The sequence below is a fragment of the Haliaeetus leucocephalus genome, unplaced genomic scaffold (genome assembly GCF_000737465.1).
Source record: "Haliaeetus leucocephalus isolate CR32 unplaced genomic scaffold, Haliaeetus_leucocephalus-4.0 Scaffold577, whole genome shotgun sequence".
Lineage (NCBI taxonomy): Eukaryota > Metazoa > Chordata > Aves > Accipitriformes > Accipitridae > Haliaeetus > Haliaeetus leucocephalus.
The window spans coordinates 3,595,421-3,615,619 of record NW_010973013.1 but is presented as its reverse complement, the minus strand read 5'-3'; the positions used below and the strand labels follow the sequence as shown (position 1 = coordinate 3,615,619).

General features: G+C 37.3%; 1 protein-coding gene across 3 annotated transcripts in view; it reads left to right on the top strand.

Annotated features, from left to right (window-relative positions):
* FBXO11 (F-box protein 11) overlaps positions 1–20,199 on the top strand; it is a 71,160-nt gene that overhangs the window by 29,873 nt on the left and 21,088 nt on the right. Inside the window, exons 2-9 of one of the 3 annotated variants that reach the window (XM_010577762.1) lie at positions 1,866–1,993; positions 2,113–2,194; positions 8,876–9,020; positions 10,360–10,489; positions 11,569–11,652; positions 11,735–11,867; positions 17,014–17,120; positions 17,219–17,330. In XM_010577762.1, coding sequence (XP_010576064.1) covers positions 1,866–1,993; positions 2,113–2,194; positions 8,876–9,020; positions 10,360–10,489; positions 11,569–11,652; positions 11,735–11,867; positions 17,014–17,120; positions 17,219–17,330 — 921 coding nt within the window. Of the gene's footprint in view, positions 1–1,865; positions 1,994–2,112; positions 2,195–8,860; positions 9,021–10,359; positions 10,490–11,568; positions 11,653–11,734; positions 11,868–17,013; positions 17,121–17,218; positions 17,331–20,199 lie in introns of those variants that run through there. The other 2 variants (XM_010577764.1, XM_010577763.1) reach the window with 2 other exon arrangements.

Below are 20,199 nucleotides of genomic sequence, written 5' to 3'. Positions count from 1 at the left end.
GCAGTTCATCTCTCAACGTCCTTAAGTTTTTTGCATAATGCATAAATACTTAGCCTTTGCAGGTAGAGAAGTGCTCAGATGCTAGTGAGGTGTGTCATGTAAGTAGTAGACAGGGAGAGGGAGAGTGAGCTAGCTTCTAGCTGAGTTACGGAGGTTACCCTGTTTTTAAAAGTGGTGGGGTTTTGGTAGAAGTTCGCTTCTGTCCTTAAAAACCTGTGCTGTTGCTGCAAAAGGGGTGGTGGTTCTTCCCAGTCGTGTGGTCTTGTCCCGTCTTTGGGGCTGTGCTGAGCTGGAGCAGCTTCTGGGCTGGCCTAAGGCTCATCACGGAGGTGCTTCTTGCAGGGTTAGTCTTCAGGTGGGTTAATGAGCCGATGACATTCTCTTAGACTGCCCTGAGCTGACTGTGTGAAGTTGCACACGTACCACCAGCTAACTTCATCTTTTTACCAGCTTCTGTCCTCTATTTAGATGTCCTGGCAGTGCTGTGATCTGTTTATGATATGTGGCAAGGTTTGCAGTTTATAAATAATCTGCTACGGTAGAGGAAAAATCAGGACCAGAGAAGAGCAGGAGGGCACTGAAATAGCTTTTTCTTCAGAATTTTATTGGTTAGCTGTCGCTGATGTAGCATCTTGGGCTATGGTGGCATGCATAACCCTATATAAATGCAATGTTTTGTAATTTATGTCAAGCCCCTGCCCCAAAAAAAACAAGTAACACTTAGGAAAATCATGAGATTAAGATCTTGAAATGTAAGGCAATTTTTAGAACTTTTAAAATTGCTTTTCTTTGTGTTTTAAACAGACTGGTTTAATATTTGAGGGGGGCAGGGGTGTTTATGGTGGGAGGGGGGGTTGACATCAGTCTCCCTTCACCCTAACGTATTCAGGAAAACTGCTTACTCTACAGTCTTGCTTTTCTGGCTATCACTTTTACATCATGTTTTACCCAGTTTAAAAACAAAAAAGCAGTTAAAATGAAAAGGAAGTCCAAAATTCTTTTCTCACAGTTAAGCATCTGCAGAAAGTATACCTTTTACTTATGTGGAGCTGGGCTTTAATTTATTTTCTAGACAGTTTTTGTTCTGGCCTTTTTAAAATTCTTGTAACTTTATTAAATGATGCTACTTGTAGGGCATGCAGTGATAAGTAATTATTCCTTACTTGTTTTGAGTATGTTCCATAAATATACGAACATGGAATATTGAAACTAATGAATCAAAAACTTTTAAAATTGTACTCATCGCACTTTCTGTGCTCTTTTTTAAAGGGCAGGGAGGAAATATACACTTTTTTAAGTATAATTCAGGCAAACAGAATGTATGTATTTAAAACTACCTCCATTTTATAGAAAGATTTCTATGCTGGCCTGGGCTATTCCTGAAACATTTGGAGAAAATTCTGCCTTGAGTTTTGTACTAAATGCCATGTTTACTAAAGGATTTCTTGATAACATCTGGTTAATAATTGAAGCTCCAATGTTCTTCATTATGCTGATAGTGTTAGGTGAAAAATTTGAGGTAATGAGGTGATGGAATTAGCACAGTGAATTATATGCTTGAAGAGAAAGCAAAAACCTAGGCTTTTGGTTTTTGTTTGGTGGGTTTTGGGGGGTTTTGTTTTTGTTTTTTTAAGCAGCTTTTGGTATAGCTGCTGTGTACATATGGAGAACATAATTCTTTGTACTTTCTCATGTAATTTTATGTATGCTGTGTATATTCTGATTTTTTTCACTAAAAATTCTGTGTGCTCTAGCATTTCCTCCCCACCTTCCTGACTGGATGTATTTGAAAACTGCTGTAGTGTTTTTCTGGTATAAAACAAAACTACAATTCTAATTAGCAAATTTCCTTTTTTTGTTGACAGATGATGATGTACCTGCAGATATGGTTGCAGAAGAATCAGGTCCTGGTGCACAAAATAGTCCATACCAACTTCGCAGAAAAACTCTTCTACCTAAAAGAACAGCTTGCCCTACAAAGAGCAGTATGGAGGTAACTTCTGTTTGTTTTTAATTGTAAAGTAAATCTTACTCTTTCAAGAATAGGAAGCTAATTAGTACTTTTCATAAGTTACCTAATGACTGAACTAATTCTTATTTATTTCATTAAAGGGTGCCTCCACTTCAGCTACTGAAAACTTTGGTCACCGAGCTAAACGTGCTAGAGTATCTGGAAAATCCCAGGATTTATCAGGTAATAACTTTTTGTACAAAAAAGGGGGTGGGAGAGAAGGGGTGGAGACATTTTGACTTCACACGCACACCCACCCACACCACCACCACCTCTAAAGTTACTTTTCCTGTCTGTTCTCCAGCTGAGAAACTGCAGTGAAAAAACAGCTACAAACTTGTTCTGAACTTCAAATTTGGAAGCATGATTTTAATCTGATTTTCAGAATCTGGTCCTTTAGTCTGCCTGCTTCACTGCAGGCATGTTGGTTTGGGGTTTTTTTGGTTTGGTTTGGTTTGGTTTTTATTCTCTTCAAAGTGCTGTGTAGCTGTATCCAAGCTACTGTTAGAAGCAGTAATGCTGCAATGGTGCAGCACTCTGACTAGGTTTATTTACCATTTCTCATATTGATGTATTGTTCCAGTATATTATTTAAAGGTAGTTTGGGTATGTCATTATAGCACTTCATTGTGGAGAGAGGGAGAGAGTTGGTGTGTGTTTATAAATAAAAATACACATATACGTACATACGTATATGTACAGTATATGTACATATATTTCACGTACTTATACAATATATGTACATTGTATAATAAACACATACATGTGAATGTAATTATATTGTGTGTGTATGTGTGTGTGTATTTTTTATTTGTTTGCACACACATATGTAGGCACATATATCCTACTTGTTCTTTTTTCTACGTCATTTTTCAGTCTCTCTCCTTCTACCCCTTTTTGTCTCCTGACACACTCTTTAGTTCTAGGAGATCTGCTGTCACTTTTCCCTGGAAAATCAACATCAGAGCTTGCCAACTCCCATTGATGTGGTTTCTGTTGCTTTTCTTGTGGGTTTTTTTGTTTGTTTGTTTTGGTTTTTTTGTCCATGTCTCCCTTAACACTGTGAATTAAAAACTGAGCAGCTGGCACAAGGCTTTGGTCCATTTTCATTGCTTCTGTTGAAGTCTGCTCTTTCTGGCTTCTCACCTTCTCCATAGTGTAGATTTTATCTTTCTCTATCTCTTTCTGCCTCTGTATTATTGCTGCCATCCCCCCCCCTTAACTTTTAATTTCAGCAGCTGGTTAAGAATCATTTAACCTCAAGATTTATATCCTTGAAATAGCCAGAACCAACTGAACATCAACCTGTGTTATTCTACTTCAGTTTCATTTCCTGATTTGGTATCTGAAGCCTTGTACAAAGTCATCTTGTCATAGACTTGGTTTCTCTTGCCAGTTCTTAGTTTTTCCTCAAGCTCATTGACTTCTGATGTGTTCTTCATTATGCTTTTACTCATCTTCTTGCTTTAGTGAAGGTATGTAACTTTGAGTCCTGTGGTACAAATTACAGCATGAATGACACTAATTTCCAAAGGAATTCTCCACACTTTTGCTGCACGTTCCTTTTGTAACATTCTTGAGCTTATGTGGGGAAAGTACCAGGGTTGTGGAGGCTTCTCCAACATGGAATTACCAGAAGAATTGTAAACAATGATTTTCATAATTGTACTTTTAAGATTGTATTCAGACCAGTTGCAATCTAACAAGGGAGTGTCCTTCTCAACCTGTTTTCTATTAATCTCTTTCCCCAGTATGGATGGTGGTTATTTTTTTTATTTTCCCCATTGAGTTTTTGAGATATTCCTCTAAATTTGTACAAGTATTGATTGCAGTGAGAATTGCTCCCCTTCCCACCCGATTTTTTTGTTATCATAGGTAATGATAGCTGTTGTGACTGAGTTGTAAGCATGAGACTTTCTGGATTGCCATCAGTGGAGACTGTATATTGTCATCTGGAACATATAGCTGTTTATTTTAGAACTGTAGATGAATGCGTGGGACTAGAAATATAGGAAGATGTCGTGGTGGAGAACCATTCCTTCTTGTATGGACTCTGAGCTGAGGAAAATTTGGCAGAGATGAAAGGAGAAATGCCAGTCAATTAGAGCTTCCAACTGGAGTGGAGCCAGCAGTTGGAAAAACAGAAGACTATTCCTTATTTTAATACTAATTTCAGAATTAGTGCTGCTGAAAGAGACTTGCTATTTCAAATTGTAAGGAGAGAAAAAAAAAAGTCAGTCTCAGATACTGTCAAGAAGAACACATTAGAATTTTGAAATATTGACATGGGTTTTTTTTATTATTTGCAACCCTGTCCTCCAGTGGTCTCTACAGTGGACAATGAGTTCTTCAATCCTGAGACAGAAAGATTAATGAATATACAAGAATCTTGAAAAGAAAGCAACACATTATAGAAAATACGTAAATAATTTTTCACTTAAACTCTTTAAGTAGAATACAAAAAATGAAGAAACCAAAAATTTAGATAAGAAAAAGGTATGGTGGAGCTGTGCTTCTTACATCACAAATGACTGGTGAACCTACAAATTCAGCATTTGTTTGACATCTGTAGAAAGTACTTACAGCTTTTAGATCTCATTGATCCAAATATTTGTATCATATGCAAATATAATATTTCTTGATTTACAGAAGGATTTAAATTCAGTGTATTCTGACTGTTTCTTTCTGTTACCTCAACTGTAAATGTATGCCTCTGCTTACTGGGATATTTCACAGTCTTCAGTATCACTTGTCTTGTCGTGTCATTTAAATCCAGGGTTTTAATCATTTGACATACTCTTCCTTTCTGTTTATTACTGCATAGGTTTTCTCCTCTCTTGCTTTAAGATCATTTGCATATCCATTTTATACTGGGCAGTTCTTGCTGACTTTTAACCATCTTTGGAAGACTTCAGTTCACAGACTAGTAATCTCTTTCTTTTCACTGAACTACAGAGTTGTAGTAGATATTGAGACTCTGGGTTACTGGAGCACTCATTGATTGTTCCATGTATTAGGTACACGTACAGCTCATAGTTTGCAGAACTTACTGCCTTTTAAAATTTATTTTTTATTTTTCCTATTTATTTATAAGAAATTTTTCCAAGAACACTGCATGCTGTGTTTTCTGACATATTTCTACTTAGCAAGAAAATATTTTTACTAAATGCCTCATTTTGGAATAAAAGCTATTTGTCTCCATCTTCTCCACACAAAGAAGGTATCCATACAAGACACACAATTTACAATTTGGGATTCATGGGATGGCATTCTTTGTCTTTGTACAAGGAAGGTAATTCACTTTCAGGCAACTTTCCCTGTCTTTTGTCTTGGTATTACTGTACTAGTTTCTATCTACTAAATGATCAGAACTGAAACTGAAATAGCTTCATGCATATCCTGTGGAAACAGAATGACATAACCAGCTGTGTTTCTAATTTTCAGTTGTCTAATGTATTATCACTTTATTAAAACTTTATTAAAATCGTAAATAGTTCAACTGCCAACTTATGTTAGGGCAAAGATGAAGATTGGTGATGACCTCTTGCACTTTGTTTTTATTTTTCTTGTCTATTTTTAACACTTATTTGGAAAACTATCATTTTTTTATTTTAAGAGTATGCATTTCGTACTTAACCTTCACTTTGTCAATAGGCATAAAACTGTCAGGAGTAGCAGCACATGAATGTTTCTGATTGGGTGGCCAGACAAATTTTTAAACTGTATTTGGCTTATTTTTGTAAACTGGGAGGAAGAACATGTTGAATGCATCCTTGCTTTGACAGATTACTAAAAGATCCCCAAAATGTGAAGCATGAATTTATAAAACATAAGCATGGAGTTGTCTTTTGGACCCTGAGGATATTTAAGTCTTCACATCAAGAAGTAAATTAGCTTTTTTCAAATTATATTGGAGAATTTCACCTAGTAATCAGTATATTAGTGATTTGAGTGAAGAAATCTTAGATCAGCCCCTTCTTAATTGAGCAGAAGGGCAATTTAAACTAAATCTCTCACTTTTACAGGATTTTAGATAAAGGTGGGTAAAATCATCATCTTCATTTTGCAGTCAGTGCCTAAGTTTCCAAGTAAATAAAACTTGAGAAAATGAGGGGGGGAGGGGGGTATTGTGACTTTTTTATTGTAATTTTTTTTTTTTTATTGCAAGAAGCTTTTTTGACACTTTCAAAGTTGGTCCCTGCCCCTTGCAGTAAGGAAATGCATCTGGATTTCAATTTTCATTTTGAGATAAGGCCTAGGGAGGAAAATGGGAGTGTGAGCTGTTGAGCAATGGGGGGCACTACACTAGTGAACTTCCCTTTTCAGTAAAGAATTAATCAAGGTCCTAACATACATAAAGGAAGAAAAAATTCTGCATGTTGTTTAGGGAAGTAACTGATTGTCTTGGGAAGAAGATTAAATTGTATGCCTTAGGGATTTGTGTGTTAAAAGGAGAACACAGGTCGTGGAAGGCATGTGAGGATTTACTGCCTTGCATTCACAACATTGCATTTCAGCTTGTAAGACAGTAGAAGACTATCTCCACATCTAACTGGAAACCTACCAGAAAAAGATGAATTCAGAAACAATGTCCTGTGATGCATTTCAAGGGTAATTAGGACCGTAGAATGAATTGCTGCTGCCTGTTTGACACAGGAAAGAACCTTTATATCTCCAGTGGAAAAAGACCTCTTTAAAAACTAGCAATGATTGTGCATGTAGTGTTTTTTGGTGGTGCCCAACCTTATGGACTGCTGGTATGTGCTCCCCAGACTCTGGGTTCCTCAAGTGCCTCTTGAGCATAAGTCCTTTCCAGACTACCTGCTTTTTATTAGTTTTGCTAACTTACTGGCTTCAGCCTGGCTCTTAGGTTGGGGTTTTTTGTTTGTTTGTGGTTGTTTTTTTGTTTTGTTTTGTTGAATAAAAAGAACTTTTTAATCTGGCATTAATAATACTGATGCTGAAGGGAACCGTCTTGGCCAGTTTCTGGACATTCATTCCTGTCTCCTTCCTTGTGGCCATGGTAGCACTTCTGTAGCTTGCAATGAACTACAACAAGGAGCTGAGCCATAAAAAAATTAGTTTGGAGGAGGATGGGTAAAGATTAGGAAAAAAATTCTGTTTTATTCTGTCCATGATCAGTAGTACCAACCTAAAGGATACTTTGGGAGCAAATAGCTATAGGCATGTGGAATGGTGAGACTTATCCCTTTTGTACAGCATAGATTTTTGTTGGATTAAAGTGGCATGTACCTATAGCTGATGACTGTATGCTGTGTTACTGTTGAGAGCAGCCATCAGTTGATTGGATAAGTGCCCTCGTAGCATCTTAGAGGAAATCGGTATTTGTGAATCACCAAGGTGACATTAATACAATGGTGCAACAAGGAACAGGTTCAGGGAAAGTCACTGCAAAGTCAGTAATAGTTCATAATTTCTACTAACTGGTCTGACCACAGATGTAAGCACGACACCCTGGAAAAACAGCTTTAATCAGTTTTCTCATAGTACACAGGTTCTGGTGATGTGGTCTGTAGACCACAATTTAGCTTTTTTGTAAAAGGCACAGTTCTGGTCCTTGCAGTTCATGTCTTCTCTCTCTTCTAGCTGGAAATAATGTAATTATTTGTGCTGCTTTACCCAGGGAAGTCTTGGGGCTTATCTTTCTTTCTTTCTTTTCTTTTTCTTTTTTTTTGTGTGTGTGTGTGTAATTTCACATGGAAACCATTTTTCAGAATGTTATTCCATCAAATTAGTAGGTTCTGTTTCTGAGGGTCACTGTAGTGGTCTTCCTGTAGTAGCCAGAATCACGATCCTATTGCTCCCTAGGTTCAGATGCTCTAGAAAAAAATGAATAATGCAAGGGGCATTACATGGATGTAATTGCATTATGAATGTACCAGGAGCTTTTAATGCCTTGCATACAAATCCTCTTGGAAGCTGCTGTGTACGGTTCTGCCTGAGAAGGGATCCTAAAGACAATAACCGAACAAGTGACCTGTGCAAACAGAACCCCCCTGCTCTGAGGATACCTGCCACAGAAGGGTCTTGTGAGAAAGCAAACTACAGATGGGGCTTTCCTACATGAACTGTCGTATGTGGAGTGCGCGCCTGCCCAAGAGCAGGGGTTTTAATGAAGTGCATTCACGTCTCCACAGAGATACAGGAATGCCACTTTCTCAAACCTCTGAAGAAATACAACATCTGGCAAGGGTAACACTTCTTCTGGCTTAGATTTTTCATTTTAAAAGAAAGAGCATATATGGGAGTAAGTGGAGGGAGGAGACTTTGGAATTATTGGTGGCTACTGGTTTCCTGCATCCCAGACGTTCTTTTTCCTAGTGTGATTGTTGTGGGAGAACATGGAAGTTTTACTAGTAGTTTTTCCAGACAGTGACTAATTCTGAGTAAATTCTTTTGTGTTTGAAAACATTTGCAGAGATTTTGACTTTGGGACCAGATTATTATTATTATTATATAGATAATGTGGGTTAATTGAACCTCAATGAAGCTAATAGCAGTGAGGAGCCAGTATATCTGGAACGTGCACAGTAGCCTACTTAATGCCTGCAGTTGTATGCAGATTGATTCCTCCAATAGAAAAGGTGAACTAAAAAGTTTTGAAAGAGGTCTTGAAGTCTATAACTTCTACCTGATTCCAGAGTCAACCATTTACCTCTTTTTTTTGCCTTTAGATTTAGATGAAATGAACTTAAAACCCCAACCCAAAAAAAAACCAAACTACTTTGAGATCATTGGCATTTTAAATGGGAATCTTTCAAATGGCAAGTTGGTGATCTATTTTGGTCAGAATTTGGGCTGGTTAAATATGTCAATAATCTTATATAGATTACTGTTTAATAGCAGCACCTGCAGAACAGTATCTTCAGGAGAAGTTGCCAGATGAAGTGGTTCTAAAGATCTTCTCCTACCTGCTGGAGCAGGATCTCTGTAGAGCAGCTTGTGTGTGTAAACGCTTCAGTGAGCTGGCTAATGATCCAATTTTGTGGTAAGTGAAAAGCTATTCCTCATTATCTTGAGAAATATTAGATGTGCTGCACGAGATGCCAGTACAATAGAAAAATTGAAATGTTTGTTGCAATTAGTTGAATTAAAATGAATTTTATTATGTCTGGTTTACTTAAGCATTATTTGTTACTTATGAATATCTGATTATATGTGTTAAGCAGTAGAACTTTTGATTCGCTAGTAGTGTAGATACTAGTTAAATAATGGCTGTTTTAAAAAATCAGTGACGTATTCCTTCAGTAGCCACTCCTTTCCTTCTTCCCCTCTTTAACCTTTTCCAGGCTTCTGTGGGGATTGTGTTACTTGACACAAAAGAAACAACACATTTCTTAATGTTAGATGCAAGTTTTGTCTAGTGTTACTCCAGGTTTTTTGGTTTTATTTCATTTGGTTTGATTTTTGTTCAGTGGTTGGATACTCAGGCTGTTTTTCCCTGTATGAATCCACCCTGCCCCTGGGTTATTGAGAGCTTGAATAAATGGGATCTAAATTTGTAATTGTTTTATAAGGAAAAAAATTATATATGTTTCTTAATCTTTACATTAAAAAAAACAGCTTAAGACTAAAAGAAAAATAATAAAGTTTGAGTGTAACATCACAAAAATGCTCTTCTTCCCTTCCTCCCCCACTTCTGTGCTAAAGACTGTTTTGGGGATGTCTTGTCAGATGAATTACAACTTCTGAGATTCAGTGTCATCCTGTAAGTCTGGACTTAATATCAGCAGGCTCAGACACTGCAATTATTTGTATTCTGGCACTAATCAAAAGAATCCAATTGTTGTGTGCGATTTTCTTCTTCTTAAGCCATTGTAATCTGTCTACTGATGAACTCTTTTTTTGAAATACAGTGCATCATTTGTTCTCTGTGAATGCATTTTTTTCAACTTTTTTTTTTTTTTTGGCAAGGTGAGGAAGAGGTGGTGGCACACTTCATCTGAAGTTCCTGTTATTCTTGTGCTACTAGCTTTCATAAGTGTTAAAGTGATGGTGTAGTTAATATGCAATTAGACTCTGATTCCACAAACAGTGTAACTAACTGCTTAAAATTCTTCATGGAAATTACATGTTGAGAACTGTTTCACTTGGATCATGAAATGCATGTCAAAATTCTTCTTAGAAAAACACAGAAGTCAGTCCAACAGAAAAATTGTTTTGGAAGTCTTTTAAAGGAGTTGATACTGATCTTGGTCAAATTCACTGTCACAGACTGGCAAATGCTGTTGGAAGAAAAACAGGTTTTAACATTTGGTGTGTTACATTAAAATGGAAGAGTAATCAGAAATACATTAATTTCGTTTTCTGCTTGACAATTTGCTCAGGAAAAGATTGTATATGGAAGTATTTGAGTACACTCGTCCAATGATGCATCCTGAACCTGGTAAATTTTATCAGATTAATCCAGAAGAATATGAACATCCAAATCCCTGGAAAGAAAGCTTTCAGCAACTGGTAACAGTAGTATTCATTTATATTCCAATTTAAAGATGGTTTATAAAAGTAAAAACCTCAACTTCTGAAATGGGGCTGACAATAGTAATTATTTTGGTTTTAAACTTTAAATGAGATGATGGGACTGAGCAGGTGGGGAGAGATCCTTGTATTGCATTATGCAATAGGGGGATATCTGAAGTTATTTCCTCTTTTGAGGCACACTTTAGGGAGACACATCATGATAAAGTGGAGCGCTTGAGCATCCAGCTTTTCTATCTTGGGTTTTCCTCATGTTTTGTATCACTGAAATTCCGTGCAAGAGATTCTCATGGTCTGTGGCTCGCAATAAACTTCAAGTGTATTCTTGTCATACTAAACCAGCGTGCATGCTAGTTATCAGATTCATATGCATCTTTCTCTAGTAAACCAAACAGTATATTGATAATATCGTTTGGGCTTTAATAGTGATTTACAGCTGACATGACTGGAGCTAAACAAGTTAACCTTTAAGCCATGTGATTGAACCTCTAATCCAAAGTGTCAAAGGTATTGTAAGAATGGCTGGGCATGATATTTGAAAAACATAAGTAAGGGAAATAAGTATCAAGGTGAGTGTATTATACAATGCTATGTGTAATTGGTTAATGAAACTCTAAAGCTTGTTGAGGACAAATACTTCACTGGGCTTCTTTTGTTCAGTACTCAATCAAAAGTGAAGGTATAGGATTCTTTTTTCCTCACCATATAAATGCAGTTTGTTTTGTGGCAAGCTGCTAGAAAAATCAAAAGATGGGAATAAGAACATCTGTTGTGGAGTGGATAAGGTACACAAAGCTTTTCAGTCACTTTAGAGGCTTTTGGCTGTGTAAGTAGGTTAGCTTCTTGGCTTAGTTGGTCACTTTCTTAGGGTCAGACTTTTTTGGGGTTGCCATTTCAAACTGGGTGCCTGTTATGGGAGGTCAGAATATGATCCTTAGTTCCCAGAACAAACTGATATCAGCAAATGGCTTGTTAATTAGGGGATTAGTAGATCTCTTGTCTGTGCATTCATATCCACCTATCTGCAAGCTTATTATAAGCTATTTTCCTTGTTTTAGTACAAAGGAGCACATGTAAAGCCGGGTTTTGCTGAACACTTCTACAGTAATCCTGCAAGATACAAAGGAAGAGAAAATATGTTGGTATGTTTCTAAAGCAGTTTTTAAGAATATTTATATATCTTTGCCTGGATATTTCTCTCTAAACTTGTCCCTTTTCTTCTAGTATTATGATACCATTGAGGATGCTCTTGGTGGAGTTCAAGAAGCTCATTTTGATGGACTTATATTTGTTCACTCTGGTATATATACTGATGAATGGATATATATAGAATCTCCAATCACCATGATCGGTGCAGGTATTTAAACTGAGAGCATCTTTGTCTCAAAGTATGACTTGTGTTAATTACTACCTTAATTACAAAGATATTCTGGTGTATTAAATATCCACTATAAATGCCTGTCTTTCTTCATCAGCCCAGTAAATAAGTATTTTCTGTACAAGTGTCACTAACTAAAAAGTAGCTGATGCTTCAGACTAAAGTACCGTTGTCTGCTTGTTAGTTCTTGGAATAACTTTTTATTTCATTAGGATTAAAAAATTGAATTTTTCAGAAAGTATACTCAGTTATATTACTGTAGTTGAAATTTTCAGGTGGTTCTTATGAAATTTGTTTATATATAACTTATCTCCAGAGTAGAATCCAGCAGTGGGAGCAAGCCCAAATTAGTATCTGTCCCATTTTCTTCAGCATCGTAATTCCATCTCAAGGAAGGAAATGAGAGCATTCAAGCAGAAAGATTCTGAGACTGGAGGTTCTTTCTCTGTTCGTCTCCCAACTGTACCTCTGAAGGAGAACTTCTATGGAGAAGGATATAAGACTTTCAGAATAGGATAGGTTTAGGAAGTTAATATAATAAACCTAGCTGCAAACTGTGGTGCTTGTGGAGCTGTTTGCTTTTCCTGTCCCTACTGTGAGCATGCTAATCCCCAGCAACATGATAGCGTAGTAAGAATTCAGACTGTCTTAATGGCAGGTAGAGATCTTGGTTAAGAGGTCTTGGACCTCTTGCTCCTGTGGTGACCCAGAAGTGAATTGCCTGCTTCTTCTGAGATTCCATCTGTCTGGGTTGGTTTTTTTCTTGGTTGGTTGGTTTTTTTGGGGTAGTCTTTTGGGGATGTGTGGGGGATTCTGGGAGTGGTGTTTGTTTTGGGGTTTTTCTTTGTTGTTGTGGTGTTTGTTGTCATTGTATGCTTTTGTTTGGGGGGGTAGGGAGTGGGTGGTTGTTGTTTGGGTTTTGTTTGTTTTGAAAAGTCCCCTCTTTTCAGGTATCTATCTGTTCTGCATACCAACCATTTTGTTCTAGAGTGAGCCTATTCTGGCACTTCTTGCCTGAGTTTTGCAGCCCTGGCAGTGAGAACAGTTTTGAGCAATGCAGTTAGATTGTTCCAGTGTTAGTCTTAAAACTTGTCCCTGCAGATCTGCGAGATGCAGCTGCGTTAGTATGTTAGTTTGTCAGTTCCTGAGTACACTTCTGAAGCTAACGTCCTGAACATCCCCTCTTACAGTGCTTTGGTTTGTGTTGTGGAGAGGTTTTGGAGTGCAAACTAGATTCCTTTTGGATGAGACTAATCTAAGAGACATGTTCCTGGAATACTGTTATTGCACTCTAGTAGTCAGTGTACGTTCAGAGGGACCATGCTAGGACTAGTCCAAAGTCACAGTCTCTTCTGCCCTCCCTGTCCTGCAATGCATGTGGTGTGGATGTCTGATCCTCAGCACTATTTCACTCTAGTGCCACTCTTATGCTGCAGTGCTTGTTAGTGCAGACGTGGCCTTAGACAAATAACAAAATACCCCCGGCTTCTGTTTCAGATATGGGATGACAGTAATAGATGCCAGTACAAATAGGGGAGGTCATATTCGTAGAGTGTTTAAAATCCAGAAGAAACTGGATCAGCACTGTCCTAAGATATGAAATTTCTCAATTACTTCATGAAACTTGAACCGACGTCTTTGATATCTGGTTAAACTTCTGCATGTTCTCTGGCTCCTTTTAAGTTTTGAAAGGCCCTCTGCGTTCCCTTCCACTGGAATTAACCCAAGTTATTCAGAAAAACAGTTATCTTAACTACAGTTCTTTAAAAGCAAGGGATCTGCATTGTGTATTTTTGTAACAGAATAGCTGTCTTGGGGAACAAAACCTCCAAGAGGAATCCAGAAATGCTAGATGTATTTATATTTCAGTTTCTGGCACTGCTGACTCTTCACTTCCTCAGACTTTCTCCACTGAATGGTGAGTGACATTGTAGAGGGAGTCAGTTTTCATTTGTCTGGAAAAGAAAACAAATTAAAGTGAACCACTAAGCCTTGGAGAACTACCTCTTCTCTGTTCAGTCTGGCATGCTTTTCAGAATGGTAGGATTAAGGCAGCACCAAATCTCTCCGCAGTTCTACTCAAATTTCTTTAATGGTTTCTTCTGCTGACTTCTGAAGAAGCACAACATTATTAGAAAGGCAGTTTTACATACCTCGAGCTTTCAAGAAGCTTCTGCTTTCTCATATAAGCAAAATGTTCTTACAGAATGATGCCTGGTATTCTAGATTTGTTGTTCTGTTTAATTTTGGGGTTATTTATTTCCTTAAATCTAGGGAAAGGAGTTGGGTTCAGAAGGAAGCTTTCGGAGGTATTACTAGTACTGTGGATTATCTGAACTGTCAAGTAAGAAGTAAGAGTAGAGGTCCTGTAAGGAGATTGATGCATCTGGTTCAGTGGACAGAAATACCTATGAATTTCTTAAAAGAATTCTATTTTCCAAGGGTTGGGGAGGGGGTGTCAGATGACTGCAGGAATGCAAGCCTTCCGTGGAGCGCTCATCTTACTCAAGACACAAAGTTTCTCATCTTAATAGCTGAGTTTCAGCAGTTGTACAGACATGTGTCCTGACCTGAGAATCTTCACTGAATATGTGTGTTTTCTGTATTTTAGGAGATACAACTTTTGTTTTTTCCCTTTATTTTCCATTTGACTTAAATAATGTGCAAGAAAGTGGAAAAAAGGATTATCAAAGGATTTTTCCAATCAAGAAGAAAATTAGTAAAAACAATAAGTAGAAAAATCTAAAATGGTTAAGACTGTCATAATAAGGTATTTTTTTACTTTTGAGTGCAAGAGAACCTTCACATGCCTGAATTCTTCTTTAAATACCTGTTCTGCATCTTTGAATTGAAAATTATATTTTAGACTAGTTTAGAGCTGTGTTCTTTGCTGTAGATTTTACAGACTGCAAGATCTAAAAGGACCTCTGCATTTTTTGCCTGATACAGTTGAACAGGGTCACAGTTATTTCCTGCAGGATCTAGTTATTTTTCTAATAATGCACTGAAAAGTGAAATTGTTTTATTCCTTTTGAAGAATAAAAGAGTTCTGAGGCAACATTCAGTTAATTTTTAATTCTTTAGGCAGTCCCTGATCGTAGGCTTTCTGTTAAATTATTTCTCAATGGTTTCATCTTGGTCCTTACACTGAGTGTGAATTCTGATCCCCTGGAACATGACTCCCTTAGACTTCAGCAAATAGACTTCTTGGGAGTTAGGTTTTGCTTGATTATGAAATTAGTGGCCCTTTTCTTTCTTTTCCCTTTCTTATACTGGTTCCTCTCTTCTAAAGTGGTCTAAGCCAAAAGCTGCAATGTAGATATTTCTCTGAATAATTCTTTTGCAAAGATTCAGTAGGATGTTGCAGAGAATTTCTTTGATGCATTTAGAATTAAGCCAGTGCTTGAGCAAGTCTCCTTCCCTCTTCAGCCTTTTCCTGGGGGGGATCTAAATGCAGTGGTCTTACTAATTGGCATGTTCCATAATGGGCGTTCTGGGACCTCTGAAACTCAGAGACCTGTAAAGTAACTCGTGCTAAGAGGAAGGACTTGTCTGTAGAGAACGTCATCCAGGTGCATGGCAAACGCCTCCAAGCACAGTTCCACAAATCTGTCTGCTTTGTGTGACAGTGTTTAAGAGCATCCAATGTAAAGTGCCATTTTTCCTTGTCCCCCTAAGAGGGAACACAATTCTGTTAATAATTTATGGCTCTCTTATTTCCTTTTAAGGGCTCCATTTATTTTCTGCTTTTGGTTCACCTGCAATACTGTGGTGCCATTCCTTCTCAGATGCTGAAGTATACTGATGTGTATATGCCAGTGCATTTGCACTATGGTGAACGTATAGAAATGTTACCAGGCCACAGAAAGATATTTTGTATGATAACACAAATCCTCATCAAAGCCTCTCTTACTTGTTATCTAGTACTAAGTGGATAATGGTATGAAGAAAAGCTAGACTACCTTAAAATATTTGCACCTCTGCAGTAATGAAAGCAGAGATCTAGCTTTTAGATAGTGAGAACAAGCTGGATAATGATGTAAATGTTGCTTCATTCTGCCTGGCACCTTTCTGCCTGAGTGATAAAGAACAAGACATACCACTTGTCTGTACTAGTGTCAACAGACAACAGAAAAAGATCCGCTCGTGAGAAATCCTGGGCGTAGGCTCTTCAATAAAATACAGAATTTAGGGCAAATATCTGGTCACGTTTGTGTGTCTCAAATTGGGAATGGTTTGAAATGGCTATCAGATAAGTTACCTGCTATAATATGTGAAACTTCCACATTTACATTTTGTGTATTGAGGAAGGCTTCTTTTGGCTTGCATATTTAATGTGCAGTTTTGAATCAGACAAACTATTTTGCTTGTGAATGAGTATCATTGAATTTATACCAGTGTAAGACTGTTGTTAACTTGTGCTCCCTCTGCTGGCTGTTGCCATACCGATGTAAACATTTCCTTCCTTTGGATTAAGGATAAAGAGTAGAGCTAGCCTTGCTGTTAACACAGGAAATCAAATTGCAGATTATTGGAACTTGCAAATGAACCATTTTGAAACCTTCTGTACATACTTTCAGAAGTATAGTTCAGTCTAATTTTATAAAATTTTCTTCTAAAGAATCATGAAGGTAGCAATTCAAAACTGAATCTTACACTTGAGAAGTGTGGGAAGGTCACTCATAGGTCGTGAGCAGATTGCTAAGTAGTCATTTAAATTGGTTCAAATTAGTGATGGAATGTATGTATTTACCTTTAATAAAAGGGTTTAGAATACCAAAATAAATTGTACTTAGTAACAGAATTACAGTGCCTCTGGACTGGTATCCATGTTTAAACTGTTAATTCAGTTCATAATAAGTAGTAGTCAAAAACTAGCTCTGTACAAGAGAAGATTTTTCTTATGGTACTAGATATTAAATTGGTGCAAGATTGTCTTGGTTAAAGACTAGTTTCTTTGTTGTCTTTGAAACTTTCTGTTTTAAGATTCTTCTGACATGAAGACTATGTGCCAAGAATGGTGTTCCTTTTCCTTTGTTGCTTTGAATAGAATTATGTAAGTTTTCTGAGGATGGGGTTTTTTTCAGTAGCATAAACTAAGACTTAATAAATGTCTTCTTTACAGCACCTGGAAAAGTAGCAGATAAAGTTATAATAGAAAACACTAGAGATTCCACCTTCGTTTTTATGGAGGGTTCTGAAGATGCCTATGTTGGATATATGACAATCAGGGTAAGAATCTCAAACTTCAGCAGAGCTTTTAATAATTTCATTTTAATGCCTGAGCAATTAAATAAATACTACATTTCTGTGTTGTCTTCCTTTTTCAGTTCAACCCTGATGACAAATCTGCTCAGCACCACAATGCACACCACTGCTTAGAGATTACCGTGAACTGCAGTCCAATTATAGATCACTGTATTATTCGAAGTACTTGTACGGGTTAGTGGGCTTTTTATTGTTTGAAATTAAACCTGTGTTTAAAGTTACTAAACTAACCAGGGCACATGGAAGCAGCCAGCACACAAATTGATGATGATCGCTATTGGCATATTTCAATTTCTGATGCAGGTGTTTAATACAGGTCTGCAAGCCTTATTTGCCTTGAAATGGTATTATTACAGTGACTTCTTTGTGTCCAAGACCTTTGTGATAATGTATACTTGGTCCTCCATTTGAATTAGTTTGAATTCTCGGGACAGTTAGTTTAAAACCTGAAGAGTGGTACTTTATATAAACTTACCTGGTTTTGGTATATATAGTTGTAGCTGGCAGGAGATGGCATTTGAAGGGGGCACACATGGGATTTTTACATTAGGTTCGTTGCAACATGCAGTATTGGGATTGGCATTAAAACAGTCATGAGCTGTAACTGCTAAGCTAAGTTCACTTTCCTGTCAAGAGTGGAATGATTTGACATACTCAATGTATGAGTTCCTAGCTATACAGGCAGGAGAAACACAGTGTGTGGAAAGTTAGACTCATTTCACCATCAGAGTTAATAAGGAATTTATACTGCCTGATTTGGGAAACATTGGTAGTCTAGACTCAGGAAAGAAAGGGTCAGAGGCAGTGGAAGTGAGAGGCAGGCTGGATGGCAGTTCACAGTCATGGGCAGGAGGACATGGCAGTTTGCAATCACTAGACACAAGAAATGGCAAGTTTAACGTGTTCAAACACAGATGAATTAGAGTGTCAGAAATGGTACAGGAGAATTAAGATACAGAGTCTTTGCATGGAAATGGCAATATGAACTTTATATACCTAAGCTCAGCTAGTGGAATAGAATGGATCTACACAGCAGGCTGTACATAAAGGTTGCCTAGCTCAAAATAAAGGCAAGGAAACAAGGAGATCTTCAACTAGATATAAAAACTACATTTTTCTGGTACGAACTATGGAGGAGGGAATTCTGCAGGGAACTGTAATAAGAACAGTGGAAGGGTTCCTTGTCTGTGCCTTGTAAAGGAAGATATGCTCTTTCTTGGAGGTTTCAGGCTATAAAACACTACCTCACTTTTGGTCAAGGCAGCTCAATGCTTCGCATCACCATCTGTTTTATTGGAGACATATCAGCTAATATGTGGAAGTGTTAAAAATGAAAAAAGAGGAACAAAGGACAGCTAGCTGCTCTCAGTATCTTGATTTCTTTGTTTAATGCTAAATACTAGGAAATTGAAGTATATGAAGAAAATTTGTTCTGGACCCTTATAACAAATGAGAGGAATTAGATTTGTTTCTTGGACCACATTCAGCTTGGTTATAAAAGCAGTTTGAAGAGCTGCATGGCTTCATGTTGAAACATGTGCTTATAGATAGGCTAGTAGGTCTTGATGTTGTTGTGAAAATTTGTATATTAAAATTAAGCTTTGTTAATTTTTTTCATGACCAGTTTTCATTATGGAAGACTATTTCTGAGAATTTTGGACTTTTGCCCTCTTCAATACCCTGGATTTCTGAATGTTTGCTGCATTGAACTGTCGCTTCTCTTCTCTAAAGTTAAAATTTCTGGTGAATTTTGGAGGCTGTGTGTAGGCTGTACTACCATCACTTACTGATTATTAATTTTTTATTCACTTTTTTAATCCTACCAAGCCTTGCTATAACCTACTCGGGAAGCACTGAGTGTGTGTAAAAAGGGAGGAAGAATGGCAGTCTGCCAGAAAAGGCATTTAGTGTTTCCAAGTCAGTGACATCTCTGAAATATTGATCCATAAGCATTCAAAATCTTTCCTAGCACATGCTTGATAACCTTTCTGTAGGTCTCCTAATTGCATTAAAGCATATTTCTACATTATGTCATGTGTAAAGTTCTTAATGTTATGTAATATGTAAAGATGGGAGCTATGTAAGTGCGAGTGATTTAAGCTGGAGGTATTTTGCTGCCAGTCCAAAGCATCTTTGAAATATTTTTAAATAAAGCTTAAATGAGTGGCAAGATCCTGAGTCTAGAGGTTCTATTGCATTCATTGTAGAGGAAATCTGTATTAGTCCTCACCTTGATAGATAAAAGTAGTGGATGGTAATGTGCCTTTTTTTAAGTATTGCTTAAGTGTGTGTAATCATTATATTCTGAATAAACAAAATAAAGCCTAAACCAGTGATACATGGGCTTGGTACTCTAAAAGGACCAATTTCACACAATCAATAATGAAGTCCAGTGAAGTGAGTCAGAATAAAGACTGCTTTCATTTAAATAAGCAAAATGTGATAGAGGTATGCTTTTAGAACATCACACTGGGTTCCCAAAAATCCACAGTTCCTCAGTATCACCAAAAGAGGTAGAGGGAAGGGAAGTGAAAGCAATTATGAAATACAAGAACTGAGAAGTTATTAGCAATTAATATAAATAGGAAACATTGCAGGATACTGTGGGGACCCCCTTCCAAAATACACCCCAAGAAAATAGCCCCCTACCTCCCCAAAAGAACTTGATAAACAAGACAAGATGTAACATCTGTCTGGAAGAGACAGTGCTTGTGTCTTAACTTGGGGAGCAAAAAGAGTTTTAGCAGTGATGCTGATCCATCATAGAATGGAAGAATTTGAACAGCAAAATGTTGTGTAATTTTTGTTCCATATTTAATGAGAATAGGCAAGAATGATAAATGTGCTCATACCCTAAAGGGATAATGAAATACATTCCACTCTTGACGGTAACTGTGGATGAGGTTAAACAGCTGTAAAAATAGACATTCTAAAATCATGTAGGAGTTTAAAAAGAACTGGCCAAGATATCTTCTGGGCTCCTATTAAGTATCAACAGTAACTTGAAACCTGGGTGAGATGGTATATGTCCCGGGGGGGGGGG